The 20,588-nt window shown below is 39.6% G+C and overlaps 2 protein-coding genes across 4 annotated transcripts; both read right to left on the reverse strand.

Annotated features, from left to right (window-relative positions):
* Positions 1 to 255: 255 nt before the first annotated feature.
* Positions 256 to 10,633, reverse strand: si:rp71-68n21.9 (kelch-like protein 9). The gene is made up of 11 exons (XM_031755582.2): positions 10,472 to 10,633; positions 9,534 to 9,587; positions 8,249 to 8,379; positions 7,787 to 7,977; positions 7,564 to 7,696; positions 6,921 to 7,117; positions 6,587 to 6,662; positions 5,785 to 6,342; positions 5,393 to 5,572; positions 5,043 to 5,156; positions 256 to 1,659 (listed from the first exon to the last, which is right to left on the reverse strand). Exons 2-11 carry the CDS (start codon positions 9,536 to 9,538, stop codon positions 1,160 to 1,162), a joined length of 2,085 nt encoding a protein of 694 aa, XP_031611442.2. The 5' UTR covers positions 9,539 to 9,587; positions 10,472 to 10,633; the 3' UTR covers positions 256 to 1,159.
* Positions 10,634 to 11,130: 497 nt separating this feature from the next.
* Positions 11,131 to 20,537, reverse strand: hao2 (hydroxyacid oxidase 2 (long chain)). 3 transcript variants are annotated; one of them, XM_039600495.1, is made up of 9 exons: positions 20,519 to 20,537; positions 18,902 to 18,955; positions 15,699 to 15,851; positions 14,398 to 14,549; positions 13,017 to 13,300; positions 12,390 to 12,608; positions 11,926 to 12,084; positions 11,722 to 11,791; positions 11,131 to 11,586 (listed from the first exon to the last, which is right to left on the reverse strand). In XM_039600495.1, exons 2-9 carry the CDS (start codon positions 18,946 to 18,948, stop codon positions 11,531 to 11,533), a joined length of 1,140 nt encoding a protein of 379 aa, XP_039456429.1. In that variant the 5' UTR covers positions 18,949 to 18,955; positions 20,519 to 20,537; the 3' UTR covers positions 11,131 to 11,530. The 3 variants fall into 3 exon arrangements, with proteins under 3 accessions (XP_039456429.1, XP_039456430.1, XP_031611432.2); XM_039600496.1 differs by lacking the exons at positions 18,902 to 18,955; positions 20,519 to 20,537 and adding an exon at positions 17,271 to 17,415; XM_031755572.2 differs by lacking the exons at positions 18,902 to 18,955; positions 20,519 to 20,537 and adding an exon at positions 16,181 to 16,283.
* Between the last annotated feature and the right edge of the window lie 51 nt (positions 20,538 to 20,588).

Genomic DNA, 20,588 nt, shown 5'->3' on the forward strand with positions numbered 1-20,588 from the left:
TTCATCCACGCACACTCCTGTACTGCATGGTAGTGTCTCTATTTGGAAGACCTTGGCAAAGCACCCGATAAGACAGCTGTGTGCTGAGGAGGTGAAGGATAAAGTCTCAAGGGCAGTTTCATCGTCATTTGCTGACATCAAACACCAAAGAGTGAATGTGTGTGAGCTATTTTGTATCTATGGAACAACAGTCTGATGTGTTAATGGCTGAGAGGACTTTGCGTACAGCGAATAATGTGATTCTGTGTTGCAGCATGAAGATAAACCTTTTATTTGATGTTTAAACAATGCACATCAGACACATATGAAATGTGAACTGCAATGACTTTTCCATGTCTTTTTAGGTTTTTTGCTTAAATTTAATGGAAAGCATTAACAGACATCTTTGCTCATTACATTGTGTTTAAAAGTGTTTTATAAGCAGAAACGAACCTCGTGAAAGCATGACTGTCTGTGTTGGATACAGGCTTGATTAATAGGAAGTTCCACACCCAAAATTTTATCTTTGTAGCTACAGTCTAGCTGAAATCTTATGACTCTGTGCCATAAAAACGTCTTTATTTTCCAATGTTTGCCCAAAACCCTGTGGTGTTTTAATCACCTAATCCATCATGCGTCATGATTCAGCTAATTCCTTTTGGTTTAGAGATGGAAAAAAATAAATACACAAAAAAAGCCTACAAAATTACAAACTATACAAAAATAGCATTTGAAATAATGTCGATTTTCTGTCTTAATACAATTTTTCAGTGTAATCTATATGAATAGATGATTTTGCCTCTAATTCTGACTTGCTTGCCTTCAGTGTCCAGTGAATCAATGTCCAGTCAAACTGATCAGGAAGGTGGGTTTGAGCTTTCGTTTAGGCATTATGTACATTATGCATATTCATCAGATTAGCTGGGGTGCCACATGGCTGGCAGTGAATGAAAGGACAGGAAACGATACTAACAACAGCACAGTGTTTGTAAGTATGAGTAAAGTATTCAAACTACCGAATGCTAATGTAAGCTAGCCTGCTTTGCTTGCACATGCAACTTGTGTTTGCAACCCACACTACTTCCTGTTTTGCCTTCTTTTCACCACAGCGTGCAGGTAAATTTCATCATGTGATTTGTGGTCTCACAGCAGCAACAGCCGGAAACCCCCTCGTCTGTGGCTATGAGCTCTTAGCTGTGGGAAGTGGGCAATCTTGTATCTGAGCCTCATCTACTGACCCCTCTGGCAGATGAACTGTCATTGTGCAGGCACGGATCCCCCCCAGAGGCTCCAGCACGTTGAACACCCTGTCCCACACGTCCTTGTCTGGGTCATATCGCTGCACGATGTCGACCATGCATCTGCTGTTCCAGGAATATCCTCCCACCACGTAGATCTGCCCATTGAACACAGTCACACCTACGTCGCTCTGGCCCCGAGGCATTGGTGACACCACCGTCCACTGGTCTGTGTCAGGGCTGTAGTATTCACAGCCCAGGACGTCGTCATAGTCGCTGCAGCCTCGGAAATGATTTCCGCCCATGACATAGAGTCTGTCTTCCACAGTGCACATGCAGTGGAGGCCACGGAGCTCCGTCATGTCGGCCCGTCGACTCCACGTGTCAGCGACCGGGTCGTAACACCAAAGCTCCTTCTGGAAGGTGTCACGGGTGATGCCGCCTGTTTGGCACAAGAACAGGATTGGTATACAGATATTTAATTCTAGTAAAAGCATAAATACCACTGCTTCAAAATACTCCAATAAAAATCCTACTTATTCATTGTCCAGTAAAATGTTCCCTTTGACTGATATGATGTGACTCTACATATTATTTGTACTAATACAAGTTGGTACAGTCATACTAAAAAAATCTTTTCCGCAGAACTCTATGAAATCCTGTGAAAAAGTACCTAAACCTCATGATTTAACAGCATTTAGAACCATCTTTAGTTTAGCCTATTTTTTTTGTAACCCTATCAGTCTCTGATAACATTTAGAGACAACATTTGCTTCAGTTCATTGAGGTTTGTCTGTATTTGTTAACGTACAGTTTTTTTAAAGTGCTGTGCATAGTCTGGACTTTGACAGAGCCAGTGCAAAACCTTGTGTCTTCTCTTTTTTAGCCACTCTGCTGTAGATTTGCAGCGTGCTTGGGATCATTTTCTTGTTAGATGACCCAACGTGGTGCAAGCTTTAGCTGCAAATAGACTGCCTCACATTTGACTCTAGAATACTTTGATATACAGAGGAGGTCATGGTCTAGTTAGTGCAAGTTTCCCAGGTCCCATGGCTGCAAAACAAACCCAGATCATGCTATTTATTTATTTATTTTGTTATATGTATGAAAAGTAAATATTAAAAATCCATGTTTGTCATTGCTTAACTTTCAAATAAATGTCGTAAGCTATTATATGTCGTATAATATTGCACTGTGAAATTTAGTATGGTTAAAGAATAACGTAAATACTAGAGTAAACTGCAAGAATTTTTATGCTTTATTGAAGTACTGAGGTAAAGTGACCTAGTTACTTTCTATCTCTAATTACTTCTAATTTCTAGTATTTAAAGTTATATTTTTTAATGTAAATTTTACATGTACTAAAATGTGTTTAATCAAAAAGAATACAGAGTTGGTGAAATAGCAGATGTTGTTTATAAGATCGATAGGTATGTAAACGTCTGCAGGAGAGTATGAGATAATGGACACATTGCTTCCTGTGGCCGAACATTAAAAACAGATGTGACTAACATCCTTCCTTTCACACCATGAATGCAATGCCGGTGTTCTTTCTTTGATCTTTTTCTTATTATTTATAAATGCCAAGGTGTTGGTCATCCAGAGCAACGGCTGTTTTGTCATTAGATGAAGGTTTGTCTTGTTTATTTTAGAGTTCAAATTATCCATTAGTTATTCATTTATCGGAGTCAGAAAATTAACACTTGCCCTCTTGATAAGGGAAAATAACCCTATATCCTTGTACACCTAACTACTAATTCAATAATTGAGAAATCAGGTTATTTTAATTACAACAAGCGAACAACTGAACTGCAGTGAACAGTGAAAGTCTGTGTTGTACTATAAGAAATGGTGAATGCTTTGTTTAGCGTTTAAAAGTTTAATACTTCAGTAACCTTTTGTTGAAGCAGTGGTTTGTAATCGTACACCAAATTACATGCATTACCACTGTGGGCTTATTGATGGCATGCATGCTGTCTAACTCAAAGAACCTCAGGTAGAAAGAGAATGGATGTGTCGATGTAAGTACGATGTGGTATGTCCAAGTACAGTATGTGCTGTTGTCTTCAAACTGCTATAAATGCAGATGCATGTTGTAACTTCAGAAGACTGTGGGTTTGAACTTTGTTGCAAAGCGATGTGGCCCACTTCAACTACAGGTTTCCTGATTCACGAGTGAAACTCTGTTTCTGCTCTCAACCCTAAAAGCCGTTTTCCTGTCCAAGGTTGCTAAGAAACAGGCCTGAGAACTGGGTGAGAGCCGCTCATGAGACTGTGCATCTCAACAGGAAGTGGTTTCAAATAGGTCAGCCCTGAAGCATTATCTAATGCATCTTGTCAGGGTGGGTTTTCTTGTTCTCTCCAGACAGCTCTTTTAAAACTTTGACAAAACATCTCGACGTGCAAAAAATAAAAATATATAAAAACAGATAATAATCGTCGTTGTACGGTCATTATTCTGCTCGGCTGCTAATTTGAACCTGAAGAAGAACCAATTCAAAGCGCATGGTTCAAACACAAATTTGACCTGTTATTGATGACTCTCAGTAAAAAAGGGAGAAGTCAAGTATCATTGTTATACAACTGCAGACAGTCACTCTATAGAGCTTTCTTGCTAACTGTTTCATTTGCAACCTCTTGCCTAAGTGTCAGTTCCTCATTTTTTCTTTAACGACAAGAGGAATCTTCCTCTAACTCTGACCATGGCACTGATCGCTCTCTCTTATAGAAAATCTATAATTGAAATGAAACTGAAACAACAGTTCTCGAAATGGTTATGTGGTCATTTATCATTTGCACTGCAAACATAATGACAAATAGACTCCATTCAGTGGTATTTAACACTCTTCTGTGCAGCACAGTGTTTAACCTTTTAAATCTGCTTTGAATCGTTACATTTCACTATTTGGTTTGCTAGCATGCTCTCATATATCTACATTTTAACAACAGGAGTGAACTAAACAGTAACATTTATGATATAAAAAGTAAGTCAGATGTTGAAATTTTGCAAACTGAGAAAACTGAACATTCACAAGAGCTGAAAATGTAACAGGATGAGAAAAAAAATGCTTTAAATCATCTCAATTTATAGTTATGAAGATAATTTGAATCAAATAATAATAGGCGAATACAGTTAAATAATAAAGGGAGCGCAAACAAACAAAGTTTTGCAAACCTTTTCACTAGCTGGGATTCTGAAAACATGGTGAAATATTAAATATATGTATACATTTTTGGCAATTTCCTGTTAAAATACACAAAGCTTACCTTTACACTATAAGTACTATTAAATATTGCTGTAAGACATGAGCTTTAATTGGCAGGAGAGTGCTGTTATTACCAAGTTTTGACTAAAAGTCTGATTGGGGATTGTGTTTTTCAGGTGAAGTGAACCCACTTGTATTTGAAGCTCCTTTAAGAGTTTAAATTAGATTTAAGACTGATTTCATAAGCTTTGCTTCTGCCACAGTAGAAATCCTCCAGCGTGACCACTCGGCCTTTCATAATTTTACAAAATTATAAATGAATCTATGTAAAATTAATTAAGTTCATTTTTAGTGAATTGGTTGTGTGTGAATCAGCAGTTTTAACTATTTTATAAACTATGTATGTATGCTTTATAATTTTAACTGTATTTACTTTACATTTTAATGCAGAGGATTAGTTAATTAATGATTGTAGACTTATCATGTCATATTAAAGGTGTAAATACAGCCTATTTCTCATGTTTTAAAAAAAAAAGCTGGAAAAATCTGTAAATGCTAGGAATTACTTTATAATCTTATACTGCAGGATATGTTTTAACAGTGTTAATTACTGTCTTACCTGAAATGTACATGAGGCCTTCATGGACTGTTCCAGCATGTCCATAGTGGGGCTCCACCATACTGTTCACAAAGGTCCACTCATTTTTCTTCAGATTGTAGCACTCCACCGTATCTGAGCAACATCACAGAGGGATGTTTATGCAATTTATTCAGCATATACTTTTTTTTAAATGGCATTAAAGAATCGTAATAGTGACAGCTGTAATAGAACAGTGATAGCAGGAGTATCCATAAGCATCTTTTGAACAATTCAAACGTTACTTTTTTAGTAGAAAAAGAACTGAATGGTAAAAAGAAAGAGGTTATCAGCTTACAGACACACTGGAAAAGAAATTTGTTACAGCTCACCAATTTCTCCCGATGCATTCCTTCCTCCCACTGCAAACAGCTTCCCATTCAGGGCACTGAGATGGAAGAAAGTCCTCTTCTCATTGAGTGAAGCAATCTGTAACCACTTGTCAAATCGTGGATCGTAGCGGTAGGCGCTGTCTATGGCTGTCTTGCCCTTTGTGTCGTAAGTACTCTGACCTGAGAAGTCAAGAAGATTCAGTGTTTTCTTGGTGATTGCAACAAAAGGCCAATTACAACCTGTTCATATCAGTGTAGATCATTTAGTCATGCTTAGTTTTGATGATGCTTGAACTAAAAATGCTGGCTTATTCAAAATTAAATACTCATGTTAGATGAACACATGGCTTGAATTGGCTGTTTGTGTGTTTATGTGTGTACTCTGCTCTTACCTCCAACAATGAAGAGAAAGCCGCCTAGAAGAGCCACACCATGCTGATAGCGTGGCACCTCCATGGGCTTCAGGGCCCTCCAATGGCCGGTCTTCTCATCGTACAGCCTTAACTCCCGGCTCACCACCAGCTGTTGTCGCATTACACCACCCAGGACCAGAATATGAGTTGCGTCTGACCGTATCTGTGTCCTCTCTGTTTGCAGGGCTGGCTGCATGTAAGGCATCATCTGGTAGTTACTGGCCTCCAGCAGGAGGTTCACACAGGCTGTCTCAGAGCGCATCAGAGAGTCGCGTTCTTCTTCATCATCCTGAGAGATCTGAATCAGCTCATTGGGGCTCATCAGTGGGAAGCGAATGTGCCGCATCAAGGCATAGACTGAAGTTCGGCGTTTGGCAGGCTCGTGGTCCAGCCATCCTCTTGCGATATGATAGAGCTCCAGTTCCGAGAAACCTTTCAGCGAATTGCTGGAAAGAGCGTTGGCCATGCTGGTCTCGGAGAGCTCAAGGTAGCGGCCACACTCCACTAACTCTGAGAGGTTCTGACTCACAAACTCACCTGATGTGATACAGATAATCAACAATCAATGAAAATTACCAAGTTTATTAGAGTTTTAGATATAGTTTTCTATTGATCAATGAGGGGCCACATACAATGAGGATGATATAAGAATAGATATACTTATTTCAGGTAGTGCTGATGACTGGAAACATTTAATAACCATTAAATAATAACCACTGATAATCAAAGATCTGCGGTAATCACACATAAGTACTTTAATATCCACAGACATATCACTTACCTATATTCTGCTGAACGTCCTCTAGAAGCAAGTCTGTGGCTATGCGCTCAACTTCCACACAGTTATCAATAGTGATCTGCAATGAACATAACAGAAAATAGAGTCATCAAACAGTTGGAGTAAATAGTCTTTGCTCTATACTGCATTGTCATTCGTTGCTATGGCTCCCTTCCAATGTCATATTATGTTCTGATCCTGAGAAAGAGTGGATGGGAAGGACAAAGAAGCAATCAGAGGGATTTGGCAGCTTATAAGCTAGGCCTCCAGTGTACTTGAATATAATTAGCAGAATCCTGAACGAATGTGACCTTAAACTGAAAGAAGAAGTGCTCACCTCACTGCTCAGAAGCTGATTGCAAAACCGCAGGACTGGCATGACCTGCAAGAAGTTTGCGGCCTCCAGTGTGTCCTGAAGATTGCCCATGTCGAGGCTCACTTTGGATGTGTAAATGAAGTCTATAATGTTCTTTAAGCCCAACTTAGTGACCCCATGGAGCTTGATCTCTCTCATCTCCTGCTCCCTCATGCCTCCTGAACAAGAACAAGCAAGGATCAAAAAGAGACAGAAAGCATGTATTTGCATTGCTTTAGAAGATTTGCCTTGTGCAGGCATGATGTGCAGTCAGCAAGACGCACAGATGTAACAATGCACAACATGAAGTTTATGTAAATTGTTAATTATGTATTCAGATGTAAATATCTTCTGTGAAAATCTTATCTCAAAGGAAGCTGTGAGCAAAGAGGAGCCAGAATCTCTAAACAGACTTCCTTTTGGGGTTTTTTAAGATGCTTGCTAATTTTCATCTATCTTAAGAGTAAGTATGAGTTAAGCAAACAGAAAACCTTTTTTGTCTGTTGCACGGCGTTACAAACATACATACCTCCTTCCTACAAAACTGCACTTTTATGATGACTACAATGTCACTGTTAGCTTTCTGTCTCAGTGCAGTGCCTCAACTATAGAAAGGACAACAAACCTGTGAACATCGCTTTAAAGTAGTCGCTGGATGAAGCCATGATGACTCTGTGGACGGGAAACTTTTCCTTGCTATCTCCAGGAACTAAGACAACATCACAGAGCGTCTCATCTCCCCGAAAACTATCAAAGCCCTTTGGGGAAAATAATTCGATGGGTTAGTTGTTAAAATTAACCCTCAAAATAATTTAATAACAAACAGCTGTTCAGACAGTAATAAAGACCTTTAACACATCCTCTCCATGGTCAGTGCTACTGAACACCTTGGACAGGGGCCGGGGAGGAAGCTTGGGCTTTGTTGATTTGTCGGGGCGTTTAGGTGGTATTTCCATGGGTGGTGGGAGAACAAAAACTGGTGCTGGAGCTGGAGCTGGAGCAGGAGGCACAACAAGTGCTGGTGGAGCTGGCCTGTCATCTATGGAGGGGAAACACAAATTTCACCGAATTTGAGAGGTGAGAGAAGCCGATAGTCCTGCTGATGCTGCAGGTACGCTGAGCTACAGCTAAGAACAAATAATGGATTTCTGCTGCAGTGGAAACATGAAAGATTTAGCATCAAAATCTACTCAGAAAAGCCAAAGTAAGCACATATTAAGCAGAAAAAGCCCACTGTAAAAGATAAGATTTAACATTATTAAACACAAAATGTTGACATTTGATAGTTCTGTGTCTCCATGGACACTCACCTTGTTGAACAGGAGGAGGAGGAGGTCTTTCTTGCTGAGCCAGGTGTCTCTGATCCCTGGATTGATGCCTGCTGCCTAGACGAGACAGTCTGCGGCTCAGCCTACCTGCCCCGCTGTCGTCTCCATTCGCCCTGCACAGGAAGGATTCACGGTAAATGAACAAGTCTGTCATTCACTGTCATTTTACGAAGTGATGTTCAGATTCAAACAATTTGCAGAATTATGGATTTGGTTTTTTAAACTTATCATGTGCACTAGTGCAAACAAGGTCACAAATTAAACATCTGGTGAGTTTATTTTAGGTTGCAGCTACGCTGTTTTTAATTGGTAGAAATATTCATTGTGTTGCCTCTCGGCACTTCCTCTTAGAAGCATGTAAAAATGCTGCTTTCTTCAGCGGACCCTCTCTACCGCTCAAAGCATCTCAGATCTGAAACATTTGATTAATGATGCTTTTTTCTTGGGAGAAGGCCTAATTTGCAAAAGTCCCTTATCTGTTTTGTAGTGCGTGTCCTGTGGCCTGAAAAAGAGGAAGCAGTGGACTTTTTTAAAATGCACTACGTCTCCTGTTAAAACGGTTTCCTGCTGTGGGTGTTACACTCAGGTGAAAAGGCATCTACATGACATGTTAGTTCAGTCAACAATAGGAACACATGGCCTCACATATACAATAAAACCCAAATTCTGTTATACATGTTCCCATGTTTTTCCAGTGTGACTATAGACAAGCAGATCCTAACTTGGTTACTAATTACACATGTGATGAGAGGCAATATGTTACAAGTTATGAGTAATCTTTCAGTGAAACTGCACTACGAGTGACTTCTCAGAACACACTCATCTTTTAAACTCAACCTCCACTCTGCAGCTTTGTGATTGCAACTCTCTCAGTTGTTGACAAAATCTGTCTTCATACAGATATAAACATGAGCAGATGAGCTCAAAACTACTTTTTTGGGTGGGTGTTCCTGCTGCAGCAGGTGTCTCCACAACCACATTTTCCCATAAGACACACACACACACACACACACACACACACACACACACACACACACACACACACACACACACACACGCGCGCGCGCTGAGTGAAAATGTCAGCCTCGCTGTTGTGGCTGGTAAAACGTCTCTAAAGAAATTTCTTCTGCTCCTTCTTCTAAAACCTTCACTTAAAAAAAAAAAATCACCCTCAACTCATTTCTATTGTATGTTTCACAAAAGTGTTGAATATTGATTAACCAGATGAGAAATGATGAAATAATGTAATGATGAAAACCTTCCTTACCCCATGTCATTGGCCTCTTGGGGTTGAGGACTGTTGTTCCGCTGATGAGACTTCCTACATGAAGAAATTAAAAAAAAGTAACACTTCAGTGAGCATAAATGTATTTGTGGACAACAAAGCACTTTTTGGCAGTGTCTACTTTACTACAGTAAATTCTTCCTAGCTTAGGTCCACATACAATACTTTTGTAGGTTAGGCAAAGATTTGTATTTGTGTGAGTATGGATTCGACTTAGACACAGAAATAACACTCCTCTGTTAGGTTGGTTTGTTGGTGCATCTCGCACAATGATTTAGTCAGATGTGCTTCAAAGTTTCCTATTGCAGCATTCTTGTTTTTTCACAGCATATTTGATGTGGCCTCACATGATGGCAGACAACACAACCTTCACTGAACTTCACTTCAAATGTTCTCGTCATCATTCCCATCACAACTCTCGCACTTCCTCGTGAAGAAAACCTCAAATGTGCATGCTGAAATTGATGTACAGTCTGTGAAAAATTCTGTAATATTTCATCCTGTTATGCAAAAAACCCAATCCGACTTCACGGCTCCCGTTCAGCAGTCTGGTTAGCATGCTTGTCAGGAGATAAGCAGATAAGATCAGCTGTGTGACAAACGCTTTGGTTTTGCTTTTTAAAAGGTTGATGTTGTTGCGTTCGACCTTTATTGACCTCGTACATAAAGCTCATTGTTAACGATTGTGCGCACACTTGCACTTTACCTCGACTCTTAATAATAATGAGAAGACAAATCACTTTAATACCAATAATATCGAGGTAACTGGTTATAAATAAGTGAAACGCTACACTTCTGTAGTATCCTTGTACAGCTGAAATATACACACATGACTTGGTGGCACTTTGCTGTGTGCTGTGCAGCTGCCTCACCTGCACTTTTGTAAAAGTACAAAAAAGGGACATTTGTGGGTGACCTACCTGGAAGAGGAAAGCTTCCTCAGCAGACTGGACCCGAGCCCTCCCTCCAGCCTGGCAGTTGATCCAAAACAAACTCTAAAAAGAAAGACTGAGCAGAAAATGTCTGCTCCACTGTGCCAGCTGGTTGAAGAGTTGAAGCGTCTGAGTGAGCTTCACCGTTTTAGCTTAACCAAGATCTCAGTTACTTCCTGTGCTACTTCTCTTTCTCACTTTAGGTTTCTTTCCGCATTTTGATGCTCTCCACCCGACAGTGTCACACTTGAGATCATGTCAGCGAAATAAGAAAAGTTGCTTCAGAAGCCGCTTTTGCTTTTAGGTTTTTAATGATACATGTTGACACACACAGGCCCTTTAGTGACCTTGTGTGCTTGCATGATTTTGCAAAAGGAAGAACTGCACTGTTCAAATTACGGTTTTAAATTGATGGCATTTTAAACTCTATAGTTAAAAGATGAATGGAAGCCAAAAATATGCAACGTACTGAACAAGACATAATGCAGTGACAACAGACAACATGAATTTTTCAATTTAGAACTTCACTGGTGCTGATGAGAACCTGACCTGCAGCTAATCCACTTATTAAAAGTTTAAACATTAAGTTTCATATAGATCAGATCAGATACTACACATGAAATTAATAAATCCAGAAAAGAGCAACAGATATTTGCCACATGCTAGAGTTTATTCAGCCATAAGAACTGGCAGCATTTCAAACCACAGTGTACAGAGTGCACTCATCTTGATTCGTTACAGCAGAATAGAAAAAAAAGGTTTCATGGTAAGTGCCTCCATCCCTTCCTTTCCTCCCTTCACGAGCTAAAACAGCTTGATAAACCTTGAACTGACTCTCAGCTTTCTAAAACACTCACTCGTAGTCTGGCATGAATATATATCAGAAGTCCCACAATTTATTCCTGACCTATGATAGTTGTTTGCATGTACTGCGTGAGGTAAATTTGTTTCTGTTTTTTTTTGTAATAATGAATTCTCAGGCTCTTTGTTTAAGTCTCAGTCTTGTTTAGTGGGATAATTGTCCTCAGTGCTGCCCTCTGCTGGCGGTCACAGCTTGGAAAACTGAATGAGGTTCCTGTTGATTTCAGCTACATTCCTGCAACCTGGATCAGTAAATATACATAATATATAAATATAAAACAGTAATAATAATAATAATGATGCTGGAATGTTCGCTAAAGCCTGTTTATATATTAGCATGATTACAGCGATCTCCTTTAAGTTTGCATCAGACTCACCTGATAGAGCCATAGACAGACGGAACTCATCGTTTAAGATTTGCAGGACTTCCCTCACTCCTTCTTCTCCCTAAAAGATCACACAGGGCATATTTAAATTAAAAGCAAATTGAATTCTGTAATCTCAAATGCATACTTGGTGTTAACTAAATAATTACTACATTCAATGAAAACAAACACCTCAATGTGCTGTCATAATCGTACCTTGTATGCGAGGCCCCACACTGCTGGACGGCCAATGAAAACACACTTGGCCCCCAAGGCCAGCGCTTTCAGTACATCACTTCCTGTTCTGATTCCTCCGTCAACATAGACCTCAATTCTGCCTTGTACAGTGTCCACAATCTCTGGCAGCGCATCAATCTGTTATAAGAGGGACAGAGATAACCTTACTGCACCGCTGAACAGTCTGATATGTATCTGAGTAAGCTACTATAGGTCAATAAGCACATGCTAAGATTAGATTATAGCAAGCCCGTACTTTCTGCAGCTCAGGGTTATTGCTATGAAATTTTACTGCTGTGAAGTGGTAACATAATTAATTTTAATTAGTGATGAAAAATGCTGTGAAATAGACTGATCCCAGACATTCGCTGGTTATCTATCGTACATTTTATGAATATGATCTTAAATAAAAGAATGTAGCGATGAATGTGGACAGCGAGTACCGAGGCTGGGCCTCCGTCCAGCTGTCTCCCCCCGTGGTTTGACACGATGATGCCCTGGACACCATGCTCCACGGCCAGCTCGGCGTCCTCCTTGGTCAGGATACCCTTGATGATGATAGGGAGGCGTGTGATGGACTGTAGCCAGTAGACGTCCTTCCAGCTGATTGAGGGGTCCAGGGTGTTAGCTGGTATCCCATACTCCTCTGGACCTGCAGTCTCCTGCTTACAGTGCATGTTTGTGATTGTACAACTGTTCTTAAGTGTCCACTCTGGTTTACAAATGTGCTGTTGTTTACTGAAAATGCAATAATGGGACAACTCTGACACTGCTGGCGCATTTAAGTAACATTAGAATTTGGATATCTTGTACATATAAGTTGAAGTCCACCTTCCTGATGGACAAATACTGTACTCCAGACTGTAAGGTAATAGATTCTTAGAAATTAGCATTAAAATTACTGCCAAGGGGCAACGATTGTATCTGTACCATTTATGACGGTATAAAATAAACATCAAAAACACAGTTGAATATGAGTACAGTCTTTGTCTTAGCTCATTTTGTGTTCTTAGCTAAGTACTTGCATTTTTTAGAGTACAATGAATATATAAAAAACTGTTGGCTGTTACCTGAAATACTCCATCAAAGTTCTTTACTTTGAGATGCGGTGGAAGTTTGAACTGGTTGCGAATGTCATTGCGGCGCTTTCCAGTATAGGGGACGTCGACAGTGAGGACCAATGCCTTGTACCCGAGCGCCTCTACGCGGTGCACCATTTGTTCCGACAGCTTCCTGTCTCGGTACACATACAGCTGGAACCAGCGGTAACCGTTGGGTGCTGCCGCCACGATCTCCTCCACTGAACATGTGGAATATGTGCTGGTGATGTAGCAGGTGTTGAGCGCCTCGGTGGCTGTGAGATGAAGGTTGGGGTGTTACTATGACTCCTGCATTTAAATGTCCAACTTTACAACAAAAACATACTTACAGCCTCATGCAAAAAGGGTTTTTGGCGTCCATAGCAGATGTGGGTGAGATTCTCAATAACACATCTCAAGGCTTAAGGTTATGAAATATTAGGCTTGAAGCCTCTTAGGGTGTTTTCACGCCTGTGGAGTTTAGTGTGTTTAATTCAAACTCTGGTTCATTTTCCCCCTCAGTGTGTTTGCCTTGTGCAGGTGTCAACAAGGTAATCATACTCAGCTGTGGACCAAAACAACTCCAACAACCACACCAAGAGCTTTTGGAGGAGTTTGTCTCAGTCGGGCTCCAAACAAACTCCAGAGTGGTTAGTTTACGGTGTGAATGAGCGCAAACCAAAGTCCAAATCTGATTCAATTCAATTCAATTCAATTCAATTTTATTTATATAGCGCCAAATCACAACAAAAGTCGCCTCAAGGCGCTTTATATTGTACAGTAGACTCAACTACCAGAAGCTCATTGCAAGTTTGAGCTAAACACCTTCCACTAGCCACGTACACTTTGCATGCTGGGATGTAGCAGGGTACCATAGATGCCAACTAGCAGTGAAATTAATATAAATTCTCCACAGTCTCCAATAGTCCATAACATGGCACCTTTTCTCTTGTATTCACTTTTGTTGCTCTTGCCCCAGACACATTTGCCTGTAAGCTGAGTGAATGTTCTCACGTTGTGTATAATGATGCATTTTAGCTCACTTGAATTTTTCTCAGTGTAACAATCTAACCATGGGAAAAAGCTACAAGTTTACAAAGTGGTCAACTGATTCAGACCACAGGAAACAAACTAACCAATGAAATTCTCTGACAAATAACGGCTTGTTCTAAGGCTCACGCCATCTGCACTCCAGCTTTAGTCAATTAAATTCTACTATTTTATTAGCTGCTACTAAGCACTAATTAGCCAGGATTTAACTCTGTGTGAAACACTCTTAGACTTTAAAATAATCTATTAAGTAAAAAAAGCACACAGACAAACATAAAGATCCATTTACTGACCCACATAATCTTGACACAAAAGTCTTTACCCCGAGCTGTGGCCACCTCCCCTTCATGCCAGGCCAGGCAGTGAAAGGCAGTAGGTGCGATACCGACAGGAAAGCTGATTTCCGTCCCCTGCACAGTGGTCCGAGTGTCGCTCACTGACACGTCCCGCAGGATACGAGGCCTCAGACGGATCCTGAGCGTGAAGCACAGTCGAACATGTAACTAACAAGATCACATGCTACAAGACAATCTTTGTGTTATTTTATTGTATTGTGTATACTCATTCAGCAGAAGCTTCACTTTAAAAACAATGTGTCTCAGGGTCAAAACGCTGTCATGATAACATATCAGTAAGGAAGCAACTGGACTTCTTTAAGTTTCCTGAAGACGTTTTAACGCTCATCTGATCATGTGCCTCATTACATGAGGAAAGGTGTGAAAAAGGGAAAGTGAAAAGTGAAAAACGACACAAACCCTTTTTTACACCTAGGCTCATGTGATGAGTATAGCTTAGCTGCTTTTCTTTCCAAGTTCCCTGGATTATTATGGCCTGGATGGATTGAGAACCTACACAGACACTTTACTAATGAAGTTATATTCCTCTGAATGTGAAGAGGCAGAAGACTTGGGGATTCTGTTTTCCCCAAAGCTATTACTGGTGATATATTAAGGAAACAATCCAATGTGATCATTTCTCAAAGGGACAAAATTTATCAGCAAAATGATAACAGATTCGTGGCAAAAACATATACTGGGACTTTACAAAAAAGGCGCTTTATCAGTCTTCATGGAGACATTAGGAAAGCTGAGAGGAATGCAGAAGGAGACAAGGGAGAAAACATCCTCACAAAAAAAAAATCTTTATCCCAGCAGTAGTGCAACTTTCCAAACTGTTCACCACAGGAGGTTGGAGGAACGGTGCAGCGTCAACACTGAGTAAAACCTAAAACAGCCTGTTACTGATTATTTGGTATCACAGCAACAAAAACTGTACTACAGAAATCAGTTACAGCCATCCAAAGTCCACAGAAACAGGCCGTGCCCTCACATGATCTTTGGCTCGGTACTGAAAGTGTTTTTCAGTTGTGTTTGCTCCTATTCTATTCATAATGTAGAGATTATGTCTTTAGTGTGTTGAAGCTGCACCACTGCAGCGCTGCCTGCATGTCTGTGGTCACGATGAATGTGGTAAAAAAAAAATGTTTCTCCTTTGTGCTGCCTTTAGATAGAAGGTCTTATTTGACAAACATTGCAAAAAAAAAAAAATCACTATGGAAACACGTGCATTATGCTTGTGCAATAACCTTGAATGTCTGGATCAACTTTATTTTGCTCACTGTACCTCTTGTAAGCCAGCAGATTGTCGTCCCTGGTGCAGCATTCATCGGCTCCAGCTGCATAATAATCCCAGGTGGCCTTTGAGAGATGCTCCTTAGCATACTCCTCAAAGTCTGTCAGGCATACCATCTGCATGTCTCCACAACAAACTCCCTCTCTGTGTAGGAGCAGAATTTGTCAGGTTTCAGTGTAATCTTGGCAACAAAGCAGCAGAAAATACAATCAACCATTGATATGTGTACTCTTAGATCTGTGCATATCATTTTAAATGAAAGCATTTCAACATGCTACATAACCAGTGACTGACTGAAAAAAAAAGATTTCTAGTATTTAAAATACACTGTTAGTCAATGCCAAGCACTGCTGACTTTATCACAGCTCAATCTTATCTGTTCACTCAACCGGCTAAACAGAATTTTCTGCATTGCATGGGAGACAAACAGCCCAGTCACTCTACATGTGTAAAGTTACAGCTTCAAGACTTACCACAAGTTACTGATATTCCAACAACAAAATTCCCCTACTCTAAAAGGACACAGCCTCTGTGAAATACTAACTATTGCGACATCGCTGCTCAAACTGAAATGCCCCTCCTATCAGTGAATGCAGTGCAATCGATGACCTGCCAGTTAAAGTTCTGCACATCTGAGTAAGAAACATAAACTGGTTTAGTTTCCCTTTTTCCTCTAGTTTGCGTCCCAGTTCTTGTTTTCCTACCTTTGCTTTTGTCTCAATCAGAATCAAACTTTCATTGCGGCATTATGAGAGCCACTGACAGTGTAAGTGACCAGGGGGTGACCCCTGCCCTTATTGTGTTTACACAAGCTGGAAATGTGCTGATGATGACTGCGACTATAGTGAGGACGAGAGGCATCTGACAGTGTCCTGTGGTCCAGATGGAACATACAGTTTACGGGCATACATATTTACTCACTGTTTACCCAGGATCCTACATGCTAACGTATATACAACAGGGACTTTGGTCAGGTGGGAGCTCCTGTTTTGTTACATGTTCTTAATAGTCAGCATAAAATTATGAGAGTATGCTCAATATACTTATGCTGAAAAACAAGTTTAGGTGCACCTGTCCAACTGTTTGTTGATGAAAATGTCTTTAATCAGTCAATCACATAGCAGCAACTCATTTAGACATGTAGACATGACTAAGATGACCTGCTCAACCTGAGCATCAGAATGGAGAAGAAAAGTGATTTTAAACATGGCATGCTTGTTAGTGCCACAGGGGTTGGTGTGAGTATTTCAGAGACTGCTGATCTAGTGAGGTTTTTCTAGCACCGCCATCTCTAATGTTTACAGGGAATCATCTAAAAAAATAAAATATCCAGCGAGCAGCAGTTTTCACGAAGAAAATGCCTTGTTGATACCAGAGGTCAGAGGTGAATAGCCAGAATCTTTTGTCCTGACAGGAATACAATTGTAACTCAAATAACCACCCGTTACAACTAAGATATCTAGAAGAGCAACTGTGAATACATGGATTCATCTTGGAATATTTTCTTAGCACACTTTGGGCCCCTTAATACCAACTGAGCATTGTTTAAATGCCTCTGCCTACCTGTTACTGACCATGTCCGTCCCTTTATGACCACAGGATAGACCCGCAGGATAATGTGCCACGTCACAAAGCTCAGATAATATCAAACATGACAGTGAGTTCACTGTAACCACAGGGTCTCCACAATCACCAGATCTCAATCCAACAGAGAACCTTAGGGGTGTGGTGGAATTGAGAGTTCTGAAGGCAAAAATGGTCAAACCTCGTACTAGCAAGGTGTAACTAAAACACAGTTCTAAGTCTTCAACATTTTGTACTGCAGAAAGATTTAACCCTCACTTAACCCTCCTGTCGAGTGCACCCCCACCCCCTTACTTTAGTGTTCTGGTCACAATTGACCGGTCAGTTTTAACAGCAAATTAAAGGTGCGTGCAAAATCCTAATAAATGTAGTTAAAGTGGATCTATTTATTTAAACATCTGCGCTGTCAAAACCAGCCAAATGAAGACATATTTTACATACATTTATCAAGGTCAAGTCAAAATTTGAGGGTGACCTCGGTGTTGTTTTTAACTGTGTGAATTACTTCTGCATTACTTTGAGTCTTCACGTGAATGTCTCTTAAATTTAGCCAATAAGAACGCTAAGCTGTAATTGTGACATGAACATGGGCCTACCCGTTTCTCTCTCGGTGTGCTGATACAAGCATGTTAGCAGGTGGGACCGTTTTGAAGGAAGTGCTGAATGACGTTGTTAGCTCTTAGGGTAAGCATTAAACCCAAACCCAACCTGTGACTCATCTCAAAATCTTGCGGCGTGCCCACTGAATTTTAGGCTCTCTTAAATTGTTTTTATTGGACAGTTTTAGCAACTTTTTAAAATAATTTAAATATTTTAAAATATTTTTTTCAAATAATTAAAGCGTGTTTGACTGTTTTCATTGCAGTCAAAAATAGAAATTACAAACCAAAGACACTTCTCTGTGTGTTTATATTTGTGTTGAAGTCTGACTGGTACAGACAGAACACCCCCACACATGTTTGTTTTTGGTTCGTTCCAGCTGTGTTGCTAATTGAACATAAATGTAAGTAAAAGTAAAAGTTAATTAAGTAAATAAATAAACAAATGTCATTCCCAACTCACGCTACGAAATATATATTATATCTTAATAAATGTATAAAATATAAAGAATTTCCCTGTTTAAAGTGACAGCACTGAAAAAAGGTCTGACGAAACAGGACAACAAGCTAGCTGATAAATTGTTATAAGAAAAGCAACAAAATGTTTTGAAAATGAACTAATTATCTTTTTTACCCACGACAGTAATTAACACTATATCTAAATGTTAGCTATAGAAAACCTGCATGCTCTGTCTTTATTAACTTATTAACGTGACCACAAAAAATTAATCAACGTTAAAACTGTTTTCTTATGTTACTTTTTATGAAAACACCATGGAGTTGTAAAACTGCTAAGAAGCCTTGATGACATTTAAGACCATTTAACTATCCAAAGCTTGAACAAAACTGGAATCCAGAGGCTGTTTGCTGAAATGTGCAGAAAACTAATGTGTTTGCAATCCCTGCTAATTTATATTCTCTGCCCTGTCAAGACTTGACAAAAACCGTCTGGCAGTGCAGTCAGTGAATCAGGAGACAGAAAGCATAAAACGGATGTTATCGATTACTCACCGATTACAATTGTTCATTCTCTTAGCAGAACTTCTTTCCTGACACATTCATAACCTGTAAACAGACCACAACCAAAATGTGAGCACAACATGGTCATCGGCATACTGCTACCGTTACTGCCAATTATGTGACCCACATTGCTTTAGTTCCACAGCACTACTAACACTAGTACTATGCCAGTGGTGCTTTTAATACTGCTACTTTTGCTACATTTTAGTAGTATTACAACAACTACAACCACCAGACAAACTGACACTGCAGCTCTTTCTTACACATAATACTGCTACGATTACAGCTAATAGTACTGATACTTTTTCTGACTTCTGCTCATGTACCAGCACTTCAAGTCCATACATATAAAATAACAACACTGCAAAAATTAATACTGTTAGTAGTTCTGTTATATTGTACACCATTTTTATTCTTTTTATGCCAGTTACAACAATTACCAGTTAAGGAGTTCACCTAAGCAGTTAATTTAAGTATTATTTCCCATGTCTGTTGGGAAATAACGTTTTCTGACATCCGCTGTCAGAAAAAAGGTGCATTAAAAAGTATTATTGCTGTGTCTGCTATATAGTAACTATGCTGCTATACTTACGTCTACTAGCATTTGAGATATAAAAGCTGTGCCTACTATTTTTTAAAAGAAAAAGAATTGGTTGTTTTAGATTTTCCACCAATGTGAAGACAAAGTTTGTGAATTTAAATTGTATCCAGTTAAGTATTATTTAATAGTAACCTACAAAAAAACTTTTCATAACAGAAAACCTTTCAGAATAGCTTTCAGCTATGAACACTTGAGGGCAGTCTAATACTGAATGAAGGTCCTTTCTTAAAGCTCCAGTCAACATCTGCAAACCAGGTAAAGAGCTTGTATTTAATGTCTGTCATCCGTGAGCACTATACATCTAGAACTACAGCACAACACGGCATAAACCCTGTTCAACCCTGCGCTCAGAGTTCTGTTAAACTTGTATGTATTAATATGTATTATGTATTATTTTAACCGTTTTAATAAAAATACTTGAATACAAATGGGATAATTTGCTCAGTTAGATTTTTCTTATCTCCTTTTAAAAAAAAAAGTTTACTAAAAATTTAGTAAAACAGAAAAATAAGCTGCTTTTACTGCACTGTTTATTTTACAGCTCGGCAGGACTGCTATGATTTATTACACTTTTTACGGAGATATTATGTTTATTTTTAGGTTCAGTTTTTTAAGTGTGGCTGAATGTGTGTGATGAATGTGAGCCTCTGTCCTGTGTAGACTGTGAAAGGTGTCAGTTATTTAGCTCCATTGAATGGCGGCTGTGAGCACATTGTCCAGGTAGATTTCTAGAATACCTGGTGTGTGGTTTTCAATATACGATACAAAACAATTTGAAGGTTTAATGAGCTACTGTTATACAGTAGGTTGGTGTATGGTACACTGGCTTTAGTAATGCTGTTCACCAACAAGTAGAACCAACAGAACCTGCACCTTGCTGTTTTTAATTTATTTGGAAGACAAATCCTGAGATTCTACATTTAGATGACTCGCCTACAAAGCAGAATCCAATAACGGGAAGGCAGTGTAAGCAGATAGTTGCTGAAGTGGATAATTCAGTGTCTTACCTTAACCTGTGCTCTTTGGCAGGCCTACAGTAGGTGTTGGTTCCCTTCTCATGTGACAAGGTCGTGTCAA

Source organism: Oreochromis aureus, linkage group 16 (assembly GCF_013358895.1).
Source record: "Oreochromis aureus strain Israel breed Guangdong linkage group 16, ZZ_aureus, whole genome shotgun sequence".
Lineage (NCBI taxonomy): Eukaryota > Metazoa > Chordata > Actinopteri > Cichliformes > Cichlidae > Oreochromis > Oreochromis aureus.

Excerpts from the sequence above, each read along its gene's own strand:
- si:rp71-68n21.9 (XM_031755582.2), bottom strand. Across the intron at positions 6,343-6,586 it reads GGACGTTCAGCAGAATATAG|GTGAGTTTGTGAGTCAGAAC; the intron begins GTAAGTGATATG and ends GTATCACATCAG. Across the intron at positions 5,573-5,784 it reads CTTTCTCTTCATTGTTGGAG|GTCAGAGTACTTACGACACA; the intron begins GTAAGAGCAGAG and ends TTGACTTCTCAG.
- hao2 (XM_039600495.1), bottom strand. The coding sequence starts at position 18,948 with ATGTGTCAGGAAAGAAGTTCTGCTAAGAGAATGAACAATTGTAATCG. Across the intron at positions 14,550-15,698 it reads AATCTGCTGGCTTACAAGAG|GATCCGTCTGAGGCCTCGTA; the intron begins GTACAGTGAGCA and ends CTTCACGCTCAG. Across the intron at positions 12,085-12,389 it reads TGGACGGAGGCCCAGCCTCG|ATTGATGCGCTGCCAGAGAT; the intron begins GTACTCGCTGTC and ends CTCTTATAACAG.